General features: G+C 37.1%; 1 protein-coding gene across 11 annotated transcripts in view; it reads right to left on the bottom strand.

The window, feature by feature from the left end:
- INPP4B (inositol polyphosphate-4-phosphatase type II B) overlaps nt 1-27096 on the bottom strand; it is a 717808-nt gene that overhangs the window by 114920 nt on the left and 575792 nt on the right. For all 11 annotated transcript variants that reach the window (XM_079920302.1, XM_079920301.1, XM_079920305.1 and 8 more), the window contains 2 exons: nt 25593-25770; nt 14896-15099 (listed from right to left, as the gene is read on the bottom strand). In XM_079920302.1, the coding sequence (XP_079776428.1) occupies nt 14896-15099; nt 25593-25770 (382 nt within the window). The remainder of the gene's footprint in view (nt 1-14895; nt 15100-25592; nt 25771-27096) is intronic.

Genomic DNA, 27096 nt, shown 5'->3' with positions numbered 1-27096 from the left:
TACATATACATATGTTCCCATATGTCTTCCCTCTTGCGACTCCCTCCCTCCCACCCTCCCTATCCCCCTATCCCACCCCCTCTAGGTGGTCACAAAGCACCGAGCTGATCTCCCTGTGCTATACGGCTGCTTCCCACTAGCTATCTACCTTACGTTTGGTAGTGTATATATGTCCAGGCCTCTCTCTCACTTTGTCACAGCTCACCCTTCCCCATCCCATATCCTCAGTGCTCTTGATTCTCAGGCTTTTAAGCCCGGACTGGAATCTACACCATTGGCTCCCCTGGTTCTCAGGACCTCAGATTCAGACTGAACTACACCTTCAGCTTTCCTGGGTCTCTAGCTTGCAGATGGCAGATTGTGGAACTTCTCAGTCTCCAAAATTGTGTGAGTTAATTCCTTACAATAAATGTTAATAAAACTCTTCACATATATGTATATATATATACTTATGTACATATATATAAATAATTTCCTATTGGTTCTGTTTGTCTGGAGAACCCTCTCTAATACATCACTGCATATGAACCAAATGGAGTCTTAGTGCTTTTCCTGCATCTTGCCATAAAGGAATCTTTCAGTAGGTGTTTTCTCTGTAACAGAGCTATTTCAGGCATTTAGAATAGCGCTTAGTGCAAAGATAATATGCAATTATACTACTTTCTTAGAGGTTTATATTTTTTTTACTGAAATGTATTTTTTTAGCTAAGTTAATTTTGTTAGTTTGTAAACATATAAACTACTTTTGGGTAGGAGTAATCTAGGAAGAAAGAACTACATTTGAATTTAGATTATGTGACGGTTGTCTTATAAAGACTGAGTTAAGTTGAATAATTCAACCACATTAAACCAAATATGGGGGTGTACAGATATGCATACTAAAGCTGAGGGGGAAAGAGGGTTTAGTAGAAAAACAGCACATCCAAAGTTAGAAAAGGTCTGCCTGTGTGACATGCTACCTATGATACCTTGGGAAAACCACCTCATTTCTGGGGACCTACAGTTGGTTCATTTACAGTTTAGAATGATGATTCTTGCCCTGCTTACCTCGCCATGCTGCAGTGAGAGGCAAATGACATGGTATCTATGAAAGTGCTTGGTAAAATTATTGCAGTTTGGCAAAATCACGTCCTATCCTTGCTGGCTTTCCTAAATGAATCAAGCTTGCTTTTTATAACCCTGTAATCTTGAGTATAAAGTATGCTATTAAACACAAGTAATCAACAATTTTCCCCTAAAGGAAGATCTCCTTTCCACCAAAGAATTAAAAGCACTTTTCCTCTGCTATTAATTAAAGCAATCGTATCCATAAATTACATGATTCTCTGCCTATTGTCTGAGAAAATGAGGTAGAAACCTCTGACACCTAAAAAGCTCATTACTTCCGGGAGGAAATGCTGGAGAATGGCAAGCAAGCTGAGGACGTGACATCACTCATTGGAATTTGGTGAGGAGTCTATATTCCAGACCATATAACCAAACGAACTGGCTCCCATTCTGAATATGCCTTAATCACCACCATCACCTACACCTTTCAGGCTCCTAAATTGAAAAATGAAGCAACTCTCTAGCTAATACTGGGAATAAACTCTGCTACTGAGGGGAAAAAGGGGAGAAGTTTTCTCTTAATTTTCCAGATTAGCTTTGTATAGGAGATAGGTTTTCAACTCTCCTCCTGTTGCCCACGTTGAAAGGAACTTATTTTGATCAAAGACGAGTAGTATTGCATGCTGTCTTTCTTGTGTAAAGGCATATAAGGGATGGATCACTGCTCTGAATCACATCTTTGAAGACTGTGAACATAACGGTATATAAGAAGATGATTTTACATTCTACTCCTATACATTGTTCTTCTTCCTTCGTAGATACCTCGGGTCACAGGATTCCACTGGGAGAAAAAGTAACCTTTGCAGTCAGTAGACGCATCTTGATTGGCATGAGGAACAAAGTCAAGCATGTTCACTGACCAAAACCAACAATCATATAGTAAAGGGTTATGTGGTAAATGGTAGCAAAACATTTAAGTCACGAAAATGCTTGGAGGACACATGAGCTGGGAGTATGTTTGTTGGGGAAATAGAGCAGTTTCTCATGCAACACTAATACATGATTCATGCATAATCAAATACTCTATTGGAGGCCCACGCAGCAGCAGACCCCAAGCAGACTCATGCTGTTCTTTGTGTTTTGGAGATCAGCTCCTGCCGAGCTAGTGGTGAGAGAACACTGAGCTTTGCCAGACTGCTTCCTTCTCTTTTATGGCATCAACAAAGTAAAGTCACTGATTTACTTTTCTGTCTCTCACATTTGACTATGACTCATTTGAGAGCTGTGTCCTCACTACACTGCAGAAGGTCTGGAAGAAAGGCAGAGAGAGAGATAAAGAGGGAGCAAAGGATGGAGGAGGAGAGAGAGGACTCCAACCCAAAGGCAGATTGAGGGTTGCTATTTACATTCAACTGGTATATGAACATTAGCTAACTTAACTCTCAAAAACCATCACATAAGGTCAATGTTATTGACTTAGTTTTTAGAGATGAGGGAACTTCAGGTAAGAGATGTTGAATAATATTCAATATTAAAATGGTAGATTAGAAATTCCATTTTGATTCCAAAGACTTGATTCTTCCCCTATAGTTTCCCACAGCATTCTGGTACCCAGTAGGAATTGCTCTTCATGAAATTACTAGAACTTTGGGGACAAGCCAGACAGAGGAAGCCTGGGGAGAGGGAGCCCAGGAAGGACCAGGTATAGGTGTGTGTCACCTCACAGGAGTAAGATTAGGTTTTGGTTATCTGAGATTTGAAAATGAGCCCAATGGCAAATTCTGAACTAAGAGATTACTCTAGAAAAAGGACAGGTTGGTCCCATGTCCCCTTAAGTCTGAAAACAACAGTATCATGTAATCACGGATGGAGCAATCACTTGGCTAATGGATCAATCAGCTTGGGTCAAAGGACATAAGTGGCCAGTATTAATAGAGGACAGTGTTAGCATCAAGGCCCCAGATCCATTCATCAGCCTGGGATATAAAACAGGGAGTGCGTTACAGGGAGGAAAGGTGATAATTCACTTTGCAGGAGATAATTATGAATTATTATTAATTCCAAGCAAGATAATTATTTTGGAGCTAGGATGCTAAAAATGGGTAGGCAAAGATTCTTGAAGATGTACCTTGAATATCTGATGTCTATCCTAAACAAGCCACTTTCTATAGTATCTCTGTGGAAACATACGCACGGAGGAAAATAACCAGCGAAACTCCATTCTCATTCTGATGATTTTTTATTCATGAGGTCAGTGCATTTAGGAGATTCTTTTTGTTTAGATTGCTGGTATGGCTGGGACCTACTCAACTTTCTTCCCTACTAAAATCATGAAGAGGAAAGGCTGCTTAGGGGGGAGAAGACAATCAAAGCGTAAGAATGTGGCCGCACTCCATGGTGCATCCGACCCCTCCCCTTTTCAGGCCAGGGAAGAAGGATCAGTCTCCAGATTCTGTTTAGCCCCTCAGCCACAGGAAAGGTTTAGAAACAAAAACAAAATAACAACCAAATAAAACAACACAACAACCACCTATCAGAAAAGAAGATTGCTGGTCCCCCCCCCCCCCCCACAAATAGCAGTCATTAGCCTGCTATTGAAGGAAGTAATGGAAAATTGGTGGGTTAAAGTCTAACCTTTATTAAATGGAGCTTAATGTTGTCCTTGACCTTAATACAACCCAACTTCTCGAAGGTGAAGTGGCTGTCAACTTTGGCTCAGCCATGAAGGCAAAAGTCAGTGGGGAATAAGCAGCAATATTTATTCCATTCTGAGTCAGGTGCTGATCTTGGTTCTTATTTATTTCTGGGTTAGGACCTAAGCTAACATGCAGGTCAAACCCAGTGGCGGTAGATGCACACATCTGATGGACGTAGCCAGGAGTAGCCAGGGGGCCATTGCACCTGGCAGAGTGAGCCACGAGGGCAGGGAATATGGTGCTTACTCAGCATGTCACACGTTTATGAGCTTGGTGGCATCGAGAGACATCCAGACTGCTTTGGATCAGCAGTTAACTTTAAAAAAGAAAAAAAAAAGTTCAGCAATGCTTAGCTGATCAACTTTTCTAGGGACAAGTTTTGATCAGCAAGAATGTAAAAAGGCTAAACCAGAGCTGATATGAGGGCCCTGTTGTATCTTTATCTCCATGCACAATTCGTCACGTGTCATTACCAATTTCCGAACACTTTGATTAGAACCAGTTAGGAAATTAACAAGGCCGATCTCATCTTTAAAAAGAAGCTTCAGTCTATCTTTGAGTTGATTGAGAGCAATTTGCACTATACTGGCCTGGTTCCTCCACACTGCAAACCTCTGCTCTTTCCATAGCTTGATAGCTCTGCTCTCTGAATCCTAACCTTACCCAGACTTTTAGGTGAAAGGAGTTGTACATACAATACTTTATGGTCCAAATTGGCACACATATGGCCCAAGCTGCATAAGACACACATACCTGCACACACACATATAAACATACACATACATCATGTCCACTAAATATAGCCAGATATGTGGCATCCATCAGAATTAAGTGAGATTCCCCAACCTTTGCTTCTTATTGATCCTGCTGCTTAATTTCATCCACCTACTCATGTAAAAATCCCTGACCTTGGTTTCCCAATGAACACACTGCTGGCCTCACTCTGAAATTCAGTTCCTAGTGACACGAGTGGACACAGATGGTCAGCCACTGTTTCTCCAGCAGTGACCTCTCCACAGTCCCTGGTTTGGATCTTGCCCAGATCCATACGATTAGCTCTCACATGATCAGGTCTATATTTCATCTTCACTGATCGTCACGCTCATGCCATCACTCCTCTGATCAAAAGGAGGCTTAGTACTGCAGCAAGTATTCACTCTTCTCTCAGCCTAGAGGCACCTCTGTAGTTGGGTCGACCTAGATAATTCTACTTATTTCTCTTTAGTCTTCAAAATGAAAGCTTCATCCAGGTCAGTCTCCTTGCTGTCCTAGAAACATACTGCTGATTAGCTCAACATATATTTTCTGGGCATCTGCTACCTGCCTGCTGAGTGCTGAACATCAAAGATATGAAGGAAACCTTGGAGGAACTAATATTTCTAACGACATATACTGCTTTTTAGGCTTCAAGTGCCTTCTCCCTTACCTTCCATCAATCCAAATTCTCACCCTTTCCAAGAACTATTCATGCTACTCTCTCTTTGCTTAACTTTTATTTTCTTTCTAATAGACAGTGGGCTCTATGAGGGAAATGCCTATTATTTATTCATCCTTTTATCCTCAGGTCATAGTACTTACCAGGTGATAGTTAATAAAAGAATGAATAAAGGAATGAAGGAAGGAAGGAAGGAAGAAAAATAAAGGAAGGAAGAAATGGTTTTTTCATCTTCTTCAACCTTCACATAACTTCTCTCTTAATACTTTTGACATTGTTAATGTGTATCACATACCCACCTCTGCTCTGGAAATACCTTTCAATAGTATCTCTGCTTGTTTTATGAGTGCTGGCCATTCACTTGAATTAGATGATATGGCTGTTGAGGTCAGGATCCATTTTTGATGTTTAATTTGTTTTCCCCCAAGTACCTATAGCACTGCTTCACATTATTGATGCTTAATTAACATTGGTTGATTGACTTAATAGCCTGCTACTTAGCAGTAGAAATAAATTAAGATACAACTATAAGAAGTATTGGCACATGTATCTTCAAATTGAAGTTAGAATTAAGCTCATATTCTGAATGGTTGAGTTCACCCTAATATGTGTCACATCAAGCTAAAGTTTTCAATTCAGTGAAAATATGAAATAAAGCTTTTGTTTAATAATAAATAAAAATAAATCACTGATTGACTAAAGCTGTTAATTTTAAATTGGTAATTGCGTGTCAGCCACACACCATCAAATAGTCGTACAACTGGCTGAATTATATGACATCAGTGAGCGTGCTGCATGCAACCATTTCCCAGGACTGATTTTTTTTTTCACTGAATGTACCCTGATATAGCAAGACAATAGTCTGCCTGTATAGACCTTGGCATTTCTTTTAAGTATTCATTAACTTTGGTGTATTCAAAAATGTCTACTTAGGAATAATATCTCACTATTCACATCAGAATGTATTAAAGTTTAAAGGCACTTGATTTAAATGTAATCATACATTTCTAAAGTGTGTGTATGCAAGTTTGCATAATCATTATATACAGGCATAGCAAACTATCTGACACTGAACCAGGCATTGTAACAATCAGCAAAGTATCCAAGGGAGATGATACGATCCCTTATAAAACCACAGGAAAATCACCATTTCATGAATAAGAAGAAAATATCTCTGTTAAAAACACTAATTTGAGTTGGAAGATGAATTGCTGATTCAGCAAATCCATCCGTTCACTTATTCTGACTAATTCTGAAAAATACATTGAACTGGTATGTATAAAACACTGTATTAGGTACCATAAAACAGGGGGCTGAAGGTGAATGTATTAATTGCATGTGGGAAAATCTAGAAATTGGTAGGATTTCATGAATACGCATGCCCATAAAGGTCTCCTTTGGGGTTTCTTCTCTTTATTTATTAAAAAAAATTTTTTTTAACGTCTTTATTGGAATAGGACATTTGTACATTTTGACAATCGTGAACTTTGCCTAATCACCTTTTGTGGACTTTAATATCAGATAAGTATTCGGAGCACATTTCTCCTGGGGGAAATGGACTGGAGAAGGTCAGGAGGGTTTCCCATCCATCAGGAAAACAGATGCCAGAACACTTGTCATTGCCATACAGAGAACAACTGGCCTAATTCTCCCTGTCCTTTCTGATGGGGAGAATAGATGCTTTCAATGTCCCCTCCTCATAGCAAGATGAACAAAACCAGGCAACCCTATTAGGCGTGACGTAGGAAGGAAAAAGAAAGAGCTGGGACAAGGGGAAGGTAGTTGCTTCCAATTCATATTTGCAGGTAAACATCTGAAATTATTTCTGTGTAACCGGGCCCTTTGTAATCGGCACATGAATAATCAAATAAAATGAAAATCACCACCACTGGGTTTCTGGAAGCTGCTGGAGGCCTTAACTCATCATGTTCTTAACTTTGGTCATGTCTGATGATGTTTTGTGTCCATCCTGAATTTTCACCACTTTCTGTGTTTGAGGATAATTGTGAAGATGACTTGGAACAGTCACCTCAGAGTTGATTATGACTCTGGGAAATATCCACTAAGGAGAGAGGGATTTAACTGGGTACTTTTGATTGGAAGAGAGAAAGAAAATCCTCCAAAAAATTCATGAATTCTAATGGAGGAAAAGGTACCTGACATGGTGCAGAGTTATATTAAATTTAATTGTTCCGTTTCCAGCCAAACAAGAAGGTAGACAAGAATAATAACTTGAGGGGAAATTTCAAAGTCATTAATTTATTCTACAGATGAGTATTGGGTACCTTTTATGTGCAAGTGCTCTGCACATGAACACAAAAGTGAGCACAACACTGTCTTTGCCCTTTAGGAGTTTATAAAGTTGATGAGCACATGGAAGAAACAGATACATAAACAACTGATTATAATTCAGCATTCACGAGGCTGTGTGATCATGGGGTGCAAGAATAATGCTGTATTATACAAAATGTTTTGGAGTTGAATACATACACGTGTATGTATACATACATCTCTATCTGTGTATCAATAACAGAAAATTTGGAAATAAGTGGCCCTATTTTAGTGGACATTTTACTGATTCACATAACTAAGTCATAGGTATTGCTTTAGAAAAGATAAATCACAGATTAGTATCCAGTTGTCTATAAGAATTCATTACTTTTATTTTTTTTTTTTTTTTTTTTTTTTTTGGCGGTATGCGGGCCTCTCACTGTTGTGGCCTCTTCCGTTGCGGAGCACAGGCTCCGGACACGCAGGCTCAGCGGCCATGGCTCACGGGCCCAGCCGCTCCGCGGCATGTGGGATCCTCCCGGACCGGGGCACGAACCCGTGTCCCCTGCATCGGCAGGCGGACTCTCAACCACTGCGCCACCAGGGAAGCCCAAGAATTCATTACTTTTAAACAATGAGAACGATTTATTTCCTTCTTATTAAGATCAGGTCAATGGTTTCACATAGCCTAATTCTAGGCAGCCAGAGAACTGAACAGAATTGCTTTGGAATATGAATTTGCATAGGTACCTCTGCATTATGCATGACCTTAACTATCTTCCCTAGAGGTAAGGTCTAAGATGGAGACAGAATCTGGCAAGAGAAGTTGAGAATACAGATCACTGCAGATTGTTTGTGGAGGAGGAAACCGGCTAGATAAGTTTTGTCCTTAACAGTTAGTAATATTTTGCAGCCACGTATGCTCACTGCTACCAATGTTGACAATATAAATAGCTCTATCAATACTCCTGTCAAACTGAAACATTCATATTTGTTCTACACATCATTAGAGAAAGGTGTAGTAGAAAATGAACTGTGAGAAGTTGGTAAAGAACACACCAGAAAGATGTAAGTCTTATTCCAAAATTCAATCTTCGGGAATACTGAGTTACAGAGAAACCACAATTTTTTTCAGGTTGTACAGAGACTTTATTCAGAGGATGTCGGACATAAGTATTACTGAATTTGTGCCATTGTTTCTATAAACTATGAAATGACTGAAAACGTATATGGATTAATGCGAACCATCTATTGTGCTTATGTGACATAAACACATTTTGCCATAATAATACATAGCAAATGTTCTCCTAGCTTAAGAATGGAAACTAATTTTAAATCTGATTTACATTTACAACATGAAGAAGGGAAATTAAGTGGCTAATCTGGATGCGGAATCATTGCCTGATATACAAATGTAGTTCAACTGAAAAATGGGTTTGGGATATGGCTAAATAATAACAACAGTTTTCTTAGTCCTGCACTTTGCTGGAATGAATCAGAATATAAAAGATCAGAAGTGTATCTTTTTTCTTTAACAATTACTGAACGAGGGTAGGCAGATTTAGTCCCAAACCCGTCAGTGTGGTAATGTTGAAGTTAAATCACAGTGTTCTAGAGAACAGCATAATTACTGGAAGCCACAAAAACTGGGTCAACTTAATACTTTGGTTGGTTGACATGCCTTCACATTTTGGACAAACTAATCTTGGAATCCCAGCTGTTGGGAGCATCTGTTGTAGAGATGTAGCGACAGAAAAGCAATATGTCATCTTTACCAGCTAAAAGATGAAGAATGCGATATTAGTCTATTTCTTTGCACAGATTGTCATAAAATCCCAATATTCCTCTGCGGTTTAATTGTTTACTAACTTTTCACGAAAATAAACCTTTAAAGCTCTCAATTATTTAATAAGTAAAATTCAGCAAATAACAGACTTTTTTTTGGTCAGTGATCATTTTAGTTTCAATCTCTTCCTTATTGACTAGATAATTATTATCCAGATTCATATGTCATCAACTTTGCCAACAAACAAGCTGAACAGAGAAAGAACCTTCTCACACTGATAGAGAGTTAACAGAGATTCTCCTGACCTCCAAAAGAAAGGTGTTTTATAGGCATCAGCTCAGTAGAACTCAAGAGTAATTTCCTAACATGAACTCACTTTCCAAATATTTATTATTAGAAGTTAAATGCAGTTGTTCAAGTTAGGTAGTTGTTAAACCTACAGTCCCTGCCAGAAATTAAATAAAACAGATTTTGTAAAATGGAACTACTTTAATCTTATGTGCAAACCTAAATCAACGTACGTGATCAGAGAATATTTTTGTATGTCACAGAAACCCAATTAAATTAATTGTTTAAAACATTGAATTATTTCAGGAAGTTGACTAGACTTGTAATCAGTGCTGAAACTTTTCTAACACTTAATTAACTAAGAAAAGTGGTACACAAAATTATGTTTCCAATTCATTTAATAGCACAGTCTCTAAAGGCATTTCTAATTAGCTACATTTTCTTTGGAGTTACTCAACTTTTCAAAGTTAGATAAAGATTTGAAAATAATGTTAAATGGTTATGACTTTGGTGAATTTTTTTAAATAAGGGATTTCCATCTCTTAACAAAGGGATATTTGTAATAGAAAGTGGTTGCTAAGGAACGTCAATAACAATTGTTATATAACAATCAAACTTGGTTATTGTTTGCAAATAGAGTAAAATTATATTAGGAGAAGAGAGTTAGAAGTAACTTTTCTGAGTGGGAAAGATTTTCCTTGTAATTGTGATAAATTTATCAGAGCATTTATATGCTTTCTAGAAATAGTGGGTTCTGGAAGAAACTCAGAAATTGTATGAAAGGAGGTAAAGAGTTAGATGCAGATCATTATTACCCTACCCTAACCAAAAAACCCTGGGAAACTGAGAAGGCACTCCTGCATCAACTGGAAAAAAAAATCAGGCAGACTTTTTCCTACCAAGGTATTCCCAAGTGAATGACTGAAGGTAAGCCAGCATCCATGCAGACTCCTACTGGAATACTGGCCGTCCCTCACAAGCACTGGAATTTCCTATTTCTTTCAAAAGTTGATAATAAGCACTCTACCCACTTTCTTTGGTGCCTATTCGAAACTTTCACCGCTCTCCTCAGCCTGTCCTCTCTGCCCTCTTCTGAACATGGTTCTGCTTTTATGATAAAAGAAGTCATGCAGGTTAATATCTAAAATATAAAAAGAACTCATATAATTCAATAGCCAAAAACAAAACAGAACACATAATTAAAGATAGGCGGAGGAACCGAACAGACATTTTTCCAAAGAACACACAAAAAGGTGCTCGACATCATTAATCATCAGGGAAATGCAAAGCAAAACCACAATGAGAGACACCCCACACCTGTTAGAACAGCTGTCATCAAACAACTAGTAGATAACAAGTGCCGGCCAGGAGGTGGAGAAAAGGGAACCCATGTGCACGGTTGGCGGGAATATAAATTGGTGCAGCCATTATGGAAAACAGGATGAGGGTTCCTCCAAAAATTAAAAACAGAACCACCTTATAATCCAGCAATTCCACTCCTGGGTATATATTGGAAAGAAACAAAATCACTGTCTCAAAGAGATACCTGCACCACCATGTTCATTGCAGCATTATTTATAATAGTTAAGATATGGAAACAACCTAAGTGTGCATCGACAAATGCATGAATAAAGAAAATGTGATGTATATATATATATATATATATATATATATATATATATATACACACACATATATTGTGTGTGTGTGTGTGTGTGTGTATATATATTATTCAGCCATAAAAAAGAAGGAAATTCTGCTGTTTGCACCAACATGGATGGGTCTTGAGGGCATTATGCTAAGTGAAATAAGTCAGACAAAGAAAGACAGATACCATGATCTCACTTACACACAGAATAGAAAAAATACAAACTCAGGGCTTCCCTGGTGGCGCAGTGGTTGGCAGTCTGCCTGCCGATGCAGGGGATGTGGGTTTGTGCCCCGGTCCGGGAAGACCCCACATGCCATGGAGCAGCTGGGCCCGTGAGCCATGGCCTCTGAGCCTGCGCGTCCGGAGCCTGTGCTCCGCAATGGGAGAGGCTGCAACAGTGAGAGGCCCGCGTAACGCAAAAAAAAAAAAAAAAAAAAAAAAATAACAAACTCATAGAAACAGAGAATAGATCGGTTGTTGCCAGAGCTGAGGAGGGGGAGACAAAATGGGTGAAGGGGGTCAAAAGGTACAAACTTCCAGTTATGAGATAAGTAAGTCCTAGGGATGTAATGTAAAACATGGTGACTATAGTCAACAACACTGTACTGTATATTTGAAAGTTGCTAAGAGAATGGGTCTCAAAGTTGTCATCCTAAGAAAAGAAAATTGTAATCCTATGAGTTGATGGATGTTTAAATATATTGTGGTGATTATATATACGTATAAAATCATTTTGTTGTACACCTTACACTAATGCAGTGTTATATGTCAGTTATAGCTCAATAAACCTGGAGAAAAATATTTCAAGCAAAGAACAAAGAAGCCATCCAGGCCCACGCACCCTCACAAAAGTAAAAGCCATTTTTACACCTTCCCTGCGGTCTCAGCTGAGGAGCACACTTCTGCCCAGGACTCGTCCTCCACCTGCCTGCTTGAATTGATCATCTTCTCCTCTTTGCAAGGACCTTGTTCTATCAGTAATAGCCTCTCAGTCTCTTAGTCTCTTACGTGGCCTTTGGAGTGATAAACAGAGTCAATTTCACGACCTTTAAAACAAAACAAGTAAGCAACTAACACACACACACACACACACACACACGACCTATGTCAGCTAAAGTGTTCCTGTCTAAAGGGTCACCTCATCTTCTTTCTCACATTGTTAACTTCTATTCACATTTATATCTCAGGAATTACTTCTGGAGATCCCATCCTGACCACCAGACTCCCACTTCATCCTGTGTATAATCCTAAATTGCACTGTCATTGCCACTGGTGTCTCCAGAGCCCTGAATAGGTCATGGAGCCCTCGCAGCCGTGGGCGGGTCACCTATGTTTCCCCAGCACGTGGCACAGTAACCCAGGCAGAACAAGGGCTCAGTAACACCCCAACAAGGGCTCAGTAACACTCAGTAACACCCACCCACCCACTCAGTAACACCCACCAAATGCTTCACCATAGACCTCAACTCACCATGTTTCCTACTCTCTCCCACTTTCCCATCATAAAAAGTTTCTGTATTTAAAATGTTGATCTGAAGTCACATTAGCAGAGTCAACCTTTTCCCACCTGTCTCTCTCCATCCCTATCACAACATTTTAACTATTTATTAACATATTTTTATCTACCACTAGACTCTGAGCTCTAGGACCTAATGATCTGACTTATCTTCCCTTCTGGAGCACCTGTGGATATAGAAGTTCTCACAAGTTATCTAAAAGGAGGGAGGGAAGGAGAGGGGCGATTGGAGCCACAGGAGGAGGGTGAGGTGTGGGAGTGTGTTTGCATAACACAATAAGGTGAAAATTATGAAAACAAAAGATACCCAGTTCCAAAACTCTCCCTCGACTGAATAAAAAATGGCAATCATTTGTCAAAAAGTTTACTGTATGTTTATTTAAATGAAATACAAGTTCTATATCTACCCACACTCTTTCAAATTTACATTCCGAATTTATGATCTACCCCATTTCCCCATTTATCTCAAGGAGTAGTATTGATCCTCATAATAAGATTATATAATTTACATATCTTAAAGAAGAAAACATACAGCAATAATATTAAAGTAATACAATGCATTGGCCTGGGCTTTTCCAGGTCATGGGGCATTGTCACACAGGTAAATCATTTATCTTAGGACCACACTAAGAGCTAAACAGAACAGGTGCTGTTATTTTCACTTTACAGTTGAAAAAAATTGAACTTCAGAGAGGTTAAGAGGTATGCACGCCTTGGAGCTATGAATAAATTGAAGAAGAAGGTGACAGTACAAGGAAGAAATATTAGATTTGCTCTTTTGAAAATGATGCAGTGGGAGAAATGCAATCTTAATCAGCAACAACAAATACTTATTCAGCATTTACCTCATGGAGCCCAGCTCTGTCTTTCCTGTGATAGAAATTTTATCAAAAGAAAGAGCAGGTATCACTTCACAGCATTTCAGACAGCAATTTTTTTGAGAGGTCTGCGCCTTTCAAATAATTTACTACCCAAACACTTTTAAATTTAGGGTGGCAGGAAAAGTAATCGTTAACTATTTAACATCTAATACAGCTAGCATACTACAGCAGTTTCTTGGTTTAACATATGATTCAGTAAAGCGTTTCCTTCTGTGTGTGTGTGTGTGTGTGTGTGTGTGTGTGTGTGTGTGTGTGTGTGTGTGTGTGATGTGCATATACTTCAAAAGGTTCTTGGATAATGAATATGCATTGATTCAGGAAAAACACACTGTCCCCTCTCACCCAGAGAGAGAAACCTTGATTTTCTCCTGTCTTATTCTGCCCACCTACAGTTCCTATCACCATGTTGGCTTCTTTGGTTTATGTGTCTTTGCTAGTTATTTTTTCAGATGCTTTTATGTGGCCATTCTCCTGCCAATTTTAGAGCCACCTGGAGTAACATCTTTTTTTTTTTTTTTTTTTTTTTTTGCGGCACGCGGGCCTCTCACTGTTGTGGCCTCTCCTGTTGCGGAGCACAGGCTCCGGACGCGCAGGCTCAGCAGCCATGGTACACGGTCCCAGCCGCTCCGTGGCATGTGGGATCTTCCCGGACCGGGGCACGAACCTGTGTCCCCTGCATCGGCAGGTGGACTCTCAAGCACTGTGCCACCAGGGAAGCCCAGCGCTACATCTTTTTTTAAAAAATAATAGAACCCATGAACAAGAAGGATTTAAGAGATCTTTGTGTCCGCTGCCATATAAATGTTAACGCTTTTTCAAGTGTGTCCAGAACTTACACGCTGGGTTGCACCAATGAAGATACTTGTTGCATCTAAGGAGTAGATTATGGATGATTATTGACTTATTTTCTAAAAAATAATTTTAATGGTTTATATTACCTTGGCAATAAATAAGGAAAAGTATTGATATTATAGAGTCTTGCAATTGTGGCATCCTTGCTTTGATGACATTTCTTGGAGATATTTATTCTTTGACTGCATTATATATATATATATAATATATATAATGTATATGTTATATATAGAAGCTATTTGAGAGCAAATAGGTTTTCACGTCAAGTAAATGTCATCAGGAATAAAATTTTCATTTTATCATTTGCCCCTGAGGAAAAATGTAACCTATTTATCCACAATCTGTATTATGACTGCGTTCCGACTTGTTTTCATAAAAAGCAGAGATTTTTTTTTTTTTTTAACATTCTTGCTTTACTTTTCAGGACTAGACACGGAGAGGCAGGCTATGTAAAAAAAAATTAAAAACTTACCCACTCTTCCTCATCGTAGTCCGAATGATGCGGTATGGAGTCCTGCCTTCTCATCGGCGGGGGTGGGTCCTGGGAACTGCTCTCCTCTGTGCTGTTCTTAGGAGAGGGCGGCTTCTTAAGGACACCTCCTGGCCTGGCAGTGTAAAGTGCTAAAAGGGCACTTCTGACCAGCTGATCCTTGAAGGCATGTACGAAAAGCTCTGTCTGGAAAGAAATTGACAGGGGTTCAGCACAGAGCCTTGAAAAGGTCAGTGGCAGATCTGCTGTCACTTAAGTGGTGTGGATGGTGGAAAAAGTGCAGGCAACAGAGAGAGAAAATGATGCTTACGTATCAATGGAAAATAGTTTGGTTTGGGTTTCTGCCAAGGCCTTGAGTTCTATTCTAAAGTTAATGCTGAGGTTCTATATGCATTGTAAACACCATCTGTCTCCTCATCCCACTCCCTTTTAGTTCCAGATCCTGTCTTTGGAGATGTAGTTCCCTGGGGATTATCATTTGAACACCATCTCCCTGCTGTGCCTTTCAAGTAATTCCAAATACACCTTTAAAGAAAATGTGATCAGACTATGTTTATTTTGTATTTTAAACACAGTTAAAGGCTAAAGAATGACATATCTCTTCAAAAAAAAAAAATAGAGGCAGGAGACCTTTTTTTCTTTTTAGCATCATGGACAGATTTCAGCAGTAGAGCTGACATAAGCAGTCTTCCCCATGAAAACATTTGGCTTTTATTCCCCATTACTACCCTCTAAACTGTCTCCTCCACCAAATGGTTTCGGTAGTGTTCAGTGTTAACGAGCTTACTATGCAACTTGCCATGTAGGATTTACAAGCTGGTGGTAAATACCTAGTAAGTACTATCGTAATGATGGCTTTCCAACAATAAAGAACTTTACAGCTGTACTCTGCAATTTCCTGATGAAATGTTTAATGGCTTCACCCTGTTATACACTGCAGGGTGCAGTAATTGATTTTCTGTATTATAGTACACTTAACATACACGGGGCCTACCAATCTGTTTAGAGAAGTAACTCAAGCACTGACCTACATTGTTAACATATTTATGCTTTGTAATCTGTTGGGAAGGGGCCCTTTAACCCATTGCATTATTTTGAATCACAGATCACTTACTGAGACACTCCTGGATATAAGGCTGTCTTCACCAATGCTGTAACTCAAGGTAAACATTTATTGGTGCTCTCTCAATATGTAGTCAGTAGTGCCATGCTCAATAATTGTTACTAAATTGTCTCTGAATCTCCCTGTTGTGAGTGTGGACAGTTACAGAAGACCAGTTAAACCAAGTTCAAAATAAGCAACTAATTAATAAGACCCTGTCATATCTGAATAGTTATATCTTTGCAGTGGATCGTGAAATTCTAGAGCTAGAAGGGAGTTGAGTGGACCTCTTCACTAACCAGATAAAAAAACTACGAAAAAAGTGTGATGATCTGTTCTAGGGCAGACTGCTGATTGGCAGCACAAAGGGAACAGAGTCAAAGTTTTCTAACAAATTCAGCAGTATTTCCCCTTACTCCACACCATCCACCATGACCCTCAGCCTCGGTCCTTCTGTCCTTCTTCCCCTGCTTCTCTAACTCTGGCTCCCCATCTGTTCTGAACATCTACCAGCTCTCATAGTTAATTGTGTCCACAATTGCTGATGTTAACTCTCTGCCCTGTGAAATTTTAATGGATGTTTTAAACACTCTTTTAATCTGTTAGTCATATTGAAGGCACTTTGAAGGTAAGTAGACAAGAAATATGGTAAAAAGAGGCTATATTAGAATAAGAGGTTGGAAAATAATTTTATAATAACTAAGAAAATAAAAATAAGGCAGAGCTCTTTTCATTAAAAGAACGGATGAAAAAGTTGGCTAGACAGTACAAGTCAGTACAGTTATAGCAAATGGGGAAACATGCTGTTTACATAATTTTCCAGACAGCACGGATGTGTCTGTCAATGTGAATTTAAATATTAAAAATGTGAATTTACTTCCACTCAGCTTGACCTAACTATTTCTTTCTTGATAGTTTCTTCTTGATAAATTCTTTTGATTTATTTTTGGAGCAAAACAGATTGACTTCTTTGACTTCCTGCTACTACAGCTCCAGTCTCCATAACACTCACTAATTACTATGTAGCTGAATACTATTCAAACCCAATGAAATTTCCTATGGTTCTTGTAATCACCACTATTTCTTCCCATAGCATGCACACACAGAGTTTCCTCTTCATTTACTCAAATCTCATTTGGGTTGATTTAGCACCAAAGACATGGGAGATAATACAGTAGATTCTTGCAGTTTTACAACCAAGAATTTTGGGGGAGGGTCGCTGAATATAATGCACAAAATATTAAACACAATAAAAGCTGATCTTCTACTTTGTGTGTATACTGAAACATGTATCTGACTCCTTGGAAACTCTCTGGATCACCCAGATCCTGTGCATAGAATCGTATTCTGTTAGAAAATAGCAAAATATTCCATTGCAATTTCCATCATGACCTGGAAAAAATCTTAATTTTCTTGACTGGTATTACTTGGTAAAGGTAGACCAATAGAGACCCAGGTGTTTTACCGTCAAAATAAATCAGCTTGAAGAGATTAAGGTAGTCACACAATCCCAACACATGTGTATGTTGCTGTTCTTACAACTGAGATAACACCAGGGAAGTTACGCATCAGGGAAGGAGGTGACCATGTCTCTCTGAGCTGCCTATTGACTCAGAGTTCCGAAAGCCTTTTTCCTTTTCTTACTTAGCTCCAACTATAATAATGAAAGAAGAAAGGCTGACTAAATATTATTGTAAGGGTGGGCAAAGCAATTAATTTAAATTATCAGTGTAAGATTATAGTAAAAAAGCATAAACTCTGAACCCAAGGCAGATCTATTTCATTAGTTCTATATTCAAAAAAGAAAAAGAAAAGAAAATGTTTTCTTGCCTTTCTGCCATTTGTCCAATTCATACGCTCATACAAGTATCCTTCAAAGTAACACACAGAATTATCTGCAAGTACAAAACTACTAAATATTACTTCTCCTGGGGATACATTTCCTAGTTTCCTGAATACTAATGCCAGGGGAATAGTTAGAATATGTTCATTTAAAAACACTCTTTTAAACTAGAGAACTCAACAAATTAAGCAAAGTCCCATTCTATTTAGAATTTCCTTAGAGTCACTGAAAAAATTCAAGGCCATGCCTAATCTCATCTGCAATACAAAATACCATAAACAAGTAATTATCATTTTAGTAGTCATGTATATGGAAAAAAAAGAATCCTGCTTATTTTAAAGTTTGATATGCTTTAATTATTTCATAGTGTTATACTTGACATTAGTACCTTGATATGTGTTTAACATTCCCTAAAGCAAAGAACATTGAACTTTCAGCCAGGAGAGTTACCTGACATCTGGGCAGCTTATACAAATTATCCACTTGACCTTGGCTAAATCACATAACAACTTTTCCCCAGTATGTACAAAATTACAACGCCTATCTGTGAAACCCTTATGGGAGTTCATTGAAAACTGTACTCTTCTATTTATGCTTCTCTTTCTTGACTGACCTTTTCAGTTTCTGCTGTTGACTCATAATCCCCTGCTCACTCAAAATGTGGTAAGTGGACCCCAAGGGGCCTTAAACCACATTCTTAAAAGCATTTTTCCATTGGTGATGTAACCGCTTCTTCCATAACTTCAAGTCTCATTTTTTATTATGCCAAGGTCTTCAAAATCCATTTCTGCTTATCTCCTGAATCAGCATGGTCAAGGGTTTCCATCTGCAAGCTTTTTGAAAAGTCCCAGCCCGATCTCAAGTTTTTCAAATAAATGTTTTCTTCCCTGTTTTCCATCTGAGTGGTATCATTACTACTCAGCAACTCTGAGTCCAAACGTCTGGATCATTTTCAGTAATATTTATTTTCTGGGTTAGTGATCAATTTCTAGTAGTTAGATATTTTCAATAATTTCAAAGATTGACCCTTATGTTATATCCCCACAGCTAATCCTAGTTAATATCCTTTCTGCATTCCATGTTGATATTTCCATAGTTTTCTTACTGGTTGATTTACTTTTCTTTAGCTCTTCTTTTTTCAGGATGTTATCCAAGGTCACCAACACTAAAATATTGACTTCTGGGTCCCATCTCAGAACTACTGAATCAAAATTTGTATTTTATCAAGCTCCCCCAAAGCATTACTGATATTGTGATGCTCAATAATTCAAATCTCTCTGTCCTTACTCAGCCTAGTTATGGCTCTGAGGATGATCTTCAGAAAGCAAGCCTCCAGGCCTTCCGCCCTTAACAACCTTCTCAGTACCTACAGAACAGACCTTCTCTTGGGTACATAACTAGGGGTGAGATGGATAGCTCATATATAAATCTTTTAACTTTATGAGACACTGATGAACTGTTTTTCAAACTGCCAACAATTGTGTACCCATTAGTGATAGATGAAAGTTCCAGTTGTTCCATATCCTTCCTAACTTTTCCTATGCTCAGCCCTTTCGATTTTAGCTATTCCAGTGGGCGGTTAGTGGTACCTCATTTTAGTTTAAATTTGCATTTCCCTAATAACAAATAACGATGAGTATCTTTTCATGTGCTTATTTGCCATCTGTCTTTTTGATAAAATGTCTTTTCAATTCTTTTGCTCATTTTTAATTGTTTTATCATTCAGTTGTAAGAATATACATTCTGACACAAGTCCTTTGTCAGATACCTATTTTACGCATATTTTCTTCTAGTCTATGACTTGCCTTTTCAATTTCTTAATAGTGTCTTCTGAAAACTTTAATGAAAGTTTTTAATTTTGAAAGTTTTTAATTTTGAAGAAGTCTTACATATCATTTTTTTTTTGGTTCATGTTTTTTGTGTTCTAAGAAATCTTTGCCTAACCCAAGATGACAAAAATTTTCTCCTATATTCTATTCTAGATGTTTATTTATTTATCTGTTTGTTTTTTTCTTTTAGCTTGTATATTAAGGTCTATGATCCATTTTTAATCAATTTTATATAAGTGTAAGGTAAACATAAGGAAAGGTTTATTCTGCATATGGATATCCAATTGTTCCTGCACTATATGTTAAAAAGATATCCTTTCCCCAATGAATTTCTTTTGCACTTTTGTCTAAATTTATTAAACACATATGTATGGGTCTATTTCTAGATTCTGCATTCTATTCTGTTGCTCTATATATCTGTGCTTACACTAATATGTTACAAACCATGCAATGAATATTATTTTTGTTTTAAAGAGTAAATATGTTTAAGTAAATTAAACTTTTGATTTTTAAAATTCTGTCCACATACATACCATTTCTGGCACTCTTTATTCTTTTGTGTAGATCCAAATTTTCCATGGTGTCATTTCCTTCTGTATAAAGGATCATTTCCTTTAAAATGTGTCATAGTACAAGTCTGGTATGAAATCTCACAGTTTTTGTCTAAAATGATCTTTATTTCACCTTTATTTTTGAGGGACATCTTCTCTAGATATGGAATTGTAACTTTTTATGTACGTCCGTATTTTGAAGATGTTACTCCATTATCTTCTGGTTTGCATAGTGTTTAATAAGAAGTCTTTTACAATTCTCATTTGTGTTCCTCTGCATATGTGCCTTTTTTTTTTTTATTTTCCGGTTGTTCACAATTTTCTCTTTACCTCTGTTTCTCAGCAATTTAATACCTGTGTTTCTTTCTTTTTTTAATATTTACTCTGCTGGAGTACATTTTGCTTCTTGGATCTGTAGTTTCATCAAATTTTGAAAATTTTGGTCATCATTTCTGCAAATATTTTTCTGTCCCCCTCTTCTTTTATTCTAGGACTCTAATTATATGTATGTTAGATATCTTGGTATTGTTCTGTAAGTCATTCATGCTCTGTTTTATCATTTTCAGTTATTTTTCTCTTTGTGCTTCATTTAATTATTTTCTAATACTATGTTTGCAAGTTCACTATCTATTCTTCTGAAGTGACCAATCTGCTAATTCCATCCAGTGCATATTTTTATTTCAGAAATTATATTTTGCTTTTCTTTGAGTTCTATGTGATTCTTTTTTTAATTTTCCTTTTTTTTCTCATCCTTTTTATATGTTTCTTTGCTTTCATAAGTATGTGAGCATATTTATAAGTGCCATGTTAAGGTTCTTGTCTACTAACTGCATCACCTCTGTCATTTCGGGGTCTGCTTCTATTGCTTAATTTTTCTTCTAGTTACAGGTTATATTTTCCTGCTTCTTTGCATGCTTGGTATATGCTTGTTGAATGCCGGGGGCATTTTGAGTTTACATTCTTGTTGCTATATTTTATTGTATTCTTTTAAAAAATGTTGGGTTTTGTTTTGGTATGAAGTTAAGTTACTTCACACCAGAAGGACTCAGTAAGATCATTTCAAACCTTATTTTTAAGCCTTGTTAGAGTGAATCAAGAGCAGCCTTTAATCTAGGACTAAGTTAGCTCCACTACTAGGGCCATGCCCTTCTGAGGGCTCTATGCAGTGCTCTATGTGTGACAAAGTCTTCTCACTCTGCTGGTCAGGAGATAAACCATTCCGAGTCCTGTATGACCACCAGGACTTCTTTTGTATGCTTATTTCTCGTGCTTATTTCCCTGGATTTTGATAGTTTATTCACATGCGTATGCAAATCAGTACTCAGGTAAAGATTTTAAAGCACCCATTTACAGATGTCCAAGGCTCTTTCTGTATGCAGCTCCTTCCTTTTTGGTACTCTGCTCTGCAAATTTTAGCCATCTTGGCTTTTCCTGAACTCTACTTTCTGTCTCCTCAACTTGAGAAGTTGCTGTTTGGCTTCTCCCTCCTTGTGCTGCAGCTTGGAAACTGCCTCCAGGAAGAAACTAGGCGATTATAAGGTCACATAGTTCGTCATCTTCCTATGCTGCCTATTTTCCAATGCCTAAAAACCATGACTTTATACATTTTGTCTAGCTGTCTTTTTGTCATTTGAGAGGACCCATATTACCCTACCATGGCCAAAAAAAGAGGTTCTAATTCCATGTATTTTATGTATAAGTATCATTCTTAATATTATTTTACTTTCTTACCTTTATTTTCCTTGTTTTTAATATTCTAATAAACACAGTTTTGTTTTTCTATAACAGTACTTATTTCACCAATTAAATATTTACCATATGAGGGAGACTATGAAAAGAAGAAACATAAGTTCTAATTCTGAAATTTCACCTTCATTAACACTAGTTACTTTCAAGTTCCCTTAGAATTTAGTATGTATGTATGTGTGTATATATAGACATATACTTTCACCAGCTATAAAAAACAAACGAAAACTCACTGAATTCTTCTACTCAATTTGGGATTGAGAGAGAGTAGTGGAAGTGAATAAACAATAAGAAATTCCTTCTCAGTACCTAAGTAATCAACATAATCAATGTACTGTATATAATATATATCTTCAACTTCTTAGCATACTGACTTTCTGGCATTGTTATTAAGGAAAACGGAACATTTCTTAAGAAAATCGTGAGTTAAGTTTTAGAATGGAATGCTTGTTTCTTTCTTTGAATACAGCAGAATGCTTTGGTATACTATGTTAAGGTTGAAAAGATACTAGGAATTGGAAGGTGTTGTGTTTTCTCAAATATATTGTGAGCAAAGCCTCTAATATTTGTGACCAAATCCTTTTTTGTTGTTGTTTACCATTTCACAATTGCCGTGTTGTGAAATAGTCCATGCTTTTAATTTCTTAGACTGTAAAATTAATACTGTGTAGTATTTGTCATACAGCATTGAGTACAATACCACACACAATTAGGTGCTCAATACTGCTTTGTGATGAGCATAATAATAATTACTTTCTAAACAAGGTCTATCAATCTCTATGGAGTGGAGACTATGATGGGCATTTGAAACTAATGTCACACATATATCTGAGTAATGAGATACATGCCTACATTTGTGTCCTTACATTTTCATTTTGAATTTCTTTACGTTACTTTTCTCTTTCTCTCTCTCTCTCTCTCTCTCCTTTTTTTTTTTTGTCACAGTATTGTATAATTTTATCTAGAAAAAAGGAAAATGCATTTTTTTATCCCACTCTATTATTAACCTTTCATATCTTATGTTAAAAATTTGGCTTATGCTTTGTTTTCTCTGTTGGGATTAGTTATGTAAAGTCGGAGTTTGTCTTTTGCTATAAACCTACATCATAACATTAAATAATTCTTTAATATTTTCATAAACATATGCAGCAAACAAATCCAGTTACCCTTCACAAGATTCTTTTTTTAAGAACTATTTTTTAAAAAAAATAGAACTTAATTGAGGTTGTGCACATTAGGATATGAAAAATTTATAGTAAATTTTATTGTGAAATTTCAGTTATGTCCTATGGATGAGTTCCTAAGAAAACAACTCAAGAACTTATTTTCCAAACATGTCAGTTCAGATTCATTAAAAGAAACAAGGGGACTATCAATGAAGAAAAGACCTATTCTCTAATCCACAGTGTGCAAGTCCCTAGTCTTAAACATGAAATGTTTTTAAGTTAAATCTTGATAATATTAAATTAAGCTAAAATTTAAGATGCCACTAAAATGATTTATCTTTTATGCTAGATTCATAGATCATAGTTTATTTTAAACCACGAGCTAGTAACTGTCTTCATACACTAGGCAAAACTCTGTTAACTTAGATACTTCTTTGAAATTCTGGGCATGAATTCTTAAAGAAATGCATGGCTTGCAAATTTAACTTTAAAAAATCCTCGTGATTTCAAGTGTTGACAGATTTCTTAGTAGACGAAGCTTGTCTACTCAGTAACAAACAAACAAAAAAAAACATAGGGAAAAAAGTTGGAGCAATGCTGAATTAAAGGAGGAGAAAATACATGTCCTGCCACACTCCCAAATCACTGCAGCAAGATGTGAAGGATGTGTGAAATGACAAATCCCTGTCCAATGCACAGGAAGAATATAAATACTGCTCTGAAATCACCACAGTGATGCTCTGTTTGCTAGAATTTTCTGTTTAGGTGAACCCAGGGAAACCTCACCTCACCTACAAATCCAAAAAAGAAATGAACCAAAAAGAAATTCTGTTATTTTACTGTATGCAACACCCTCCTCTTGTTTTTCCTTTTTCTTAGCCATAACATATTCATTGACTATTAAACATATTCATTGACTATTAGAATAGTTAAGTATTGTTGAGAAGTTTGTCTAACAATTTTTTTTTAATTTTTAAAAAAGGAAATATCAAAACATATATTGCATGGAGGATACCAGAAAGGGTTTCCATTCTGGAGTCAACCAGACCTGGGTCTGAGCCCTAGTTTTGTTTGAATCCTGGGTTTGACTTTAGTTGCATGACCTTGCACATTTTTTAAACTTCTCTGAGCTTCAGTCTTTTGCTTTGTGAAATGGAGATAACATGGACCCACAGTTTGAAGGTTAAATGAAATAACCTAAGTCACTGAAGTCACTAGCAAAATATTTGACAACATAGGTAGTTGTAAAATTTGGGTCAATTTTCTCCTCCCTTTTCTTGATGGGGCTACCTGTTCTGGCATGGAAGGAAGGTTGCATTTTGAACTGAAGTCTTGGGTTTGATTTTTCACTTTTTAATTTATTAGACAATTCACTTGACCTTTCTGAATACATATTAGCTAATTTTTTCTGAAAATATATCCTGGTTATATCCTATGAGAAAAATACGTGAAAATGTAGACTTTAAAATGTTAAATAAGGGCAAGGTATTATTATTATTATAAATTAACGTATCTAAGTCAAAAATATATACAGATATAGTATTCAGGTTTCTATGAATCTGTTCTTCAGGGACTCAAAGAACTACACTGTTATCTTATTCTAAAATGTTACCGTAAAAATTGTCTGGTCAGTTTCTTCAAGGGCATATTCATTGGAAGTATCTCATAGTAAGTTTCAAGATGTCCTCAGAATGCAGAGGTTACGAATGAGTGTACTGGAATTGGACTCCAGGATACTTGACTTTGCATTTCTATTCAAGCTGCAATTTGACTTTTGCTATCTTGGTTCTCCATATCATTCAGATGCCTTAATTCATTATGGAAATTGATGCTGAGTGTTTACCCCACGCTAGACTACCATTCCTCTTTACATATACAAATGTAAGTCACCTTTGGAAAAATTAAGACCTAGGTCCTACTATATTTCAAACAATAACTAATACTTCAGAAATTTTTAGAACCTTCTCCCAGTTGATAATGTTACAGAAAGTAAACTGAGGCAGAGGAATTACCCATGTCACTGATAAGAATCCCCATCAAAGTTCTGCTCTCAAATGAAGTGACATTCTAACTCTAAGGTATAGCTTCATGTGCATCAAAGTTAGGGGATCACCAGAGAAAATAATTTTCAAAATCTAATTTAATTCATTTAATACAACCAGGAACCAAAGAGAATGAAAGATGTCAAGGAAAAGAGAAAATATACCTCAACCAGTAATAGGTTTCGTTTCCTACTAGGAAAAAAAAATTAACGTTCAGTAAAATTTGAAAAGAGAATGAGGCCAATTCATTTTGATCCTGTGGCAATACTTTGAAGCTTACTTTTTAACCTAGTCTATTTTACATTTCCAGATGTTATGAAAGGCAATGTATACAGAAAGCAGTACCAACGGGGATTTGGGTATTTCATTTTCCCCACTGCAGTGATGATTTGGGTCTTACTTTTTCTGAAAGCATCTTTAAAGAATTCTTCAAGCTGTCTGGAGAATGCTGGCTTGCAGAATTAAGCAGTAGGTCTGCATGGGTTGCTATAAGAGGTTGTAGTTGATTGATGTTGCTGAGAACTTCTTTTGCTTTGGCTGTGTTTTCAGGTGAATAGTAAATAAACTGGTATCCAGTACTGCAACAACAAAGATAAAGGCAAGTTACACAACGAGCGGAAAGACTTTTCAGCACTTAGTACCAGATGGCGAATGATAAACAGAACTCCAAATAGCATTACTTCCTATTGAACAGATAAGAGCTATTCTAAGAGATTTTTATGATATCCGAAGAGTGTTTAAAGTCAAATGACCAAGATATTTTGTAAGACTAGTTGAAATAAATCCAGTCCTCACTCAGTCACTAGGAAGATTCTTCATGATTACATATGTCAAGTATTAGTATTCAAAACAAATTAGTATTAATATTATTAAAAATTATTAGTGAACTTGAGGTCACACAGTACAGAGAGAAAAGTATGAGCCTTTATATTTAGGCCAATATGAATATAGATCCTGGCTCTACCACTTACTAGCTGGGTGATCTTGGGCGGCCTTTACCTTCCTCATCAGGAAAGTGGGGATAATTATGCAAACAGTTCTAAGAGGTGGGTAAGATTGGTTATCATTCATGTGAAATGCCTGACACAGAGCAAGCATTTAATAATTACTGTGTATATTTTTCCCCATGATACTTAGGGCAGGGGGCATACATTTTAATAGCTGAGAAATGGGGAGAATATAAATTAATGCCAAGTGGGCATATGGAGAATTTTATTGGATAGAAAAGAGACATGACGGCATAAAAATTCCCTTATGCTATCTTTTTCATCACCTTTTTTGTTCCCCTTGTGGTTTCTCATTTGACTTGTAAAAATACCTAAAATTGATTACAAATGAAAGAATGACTGACTTTTATAGTCATCATTTAGGAGTTGGTCAAGCATGTTACGGATGTAAGAATTCGTGGAATGAAGGAGTCTTTGGCCAGTTTTATTAGGAAAAACAAAGGAGGCATTCCAGCAGGGAAAGAAGTGAAACAGCAAAACATCAGCCAAAGAAAAAGAAGAGAGTGGCCATAGATGGTGCATTTACACAGTGGGTGCAACACTTGGTCATATCCCTTTATATCCAATCATCAACGCTTTTTTCATAGCATCTTTGAAACCAAGTCCCCCCAAAACAAAGTTTCTTTACCGAGAACTTTGTTTATGATTAATTATTAATCAATTATAATTTATGATTAATGTCTCTACCCAAAACTTTATTCCCTTTCTTGTCTCCTCTGACCTCAGTCTTGTGCTCGTTGACCAGTCAGACGACTAAAACTGCTGTTGTCAATATCATCATTAACTTACAAACTCAGGTTGTTTCTCCAGGGCAGGATGAGCTAACAGGACCCCAAGCCATGGCCACCTGGTCTGAGAATCATAAACCAGTTATCCTGACTCCCCAGACTACAATTA

This window comes from Stenella coeruleoalba (genome assembly GCF_951394435.1).
Source record: "Stenella coeruleoalba genome assembly, chromosome: 4".
NCBI lineage: Eukaryota > Metazoa > Chordata > Mammalia > Artiodactyla > Delphinidae > Stenella > Stenella coeruleoalba.
Note: the sequence above shows the minus strand (reverse complement) of the source record. Positions and strands in the feature narration are given on the sequence as shown.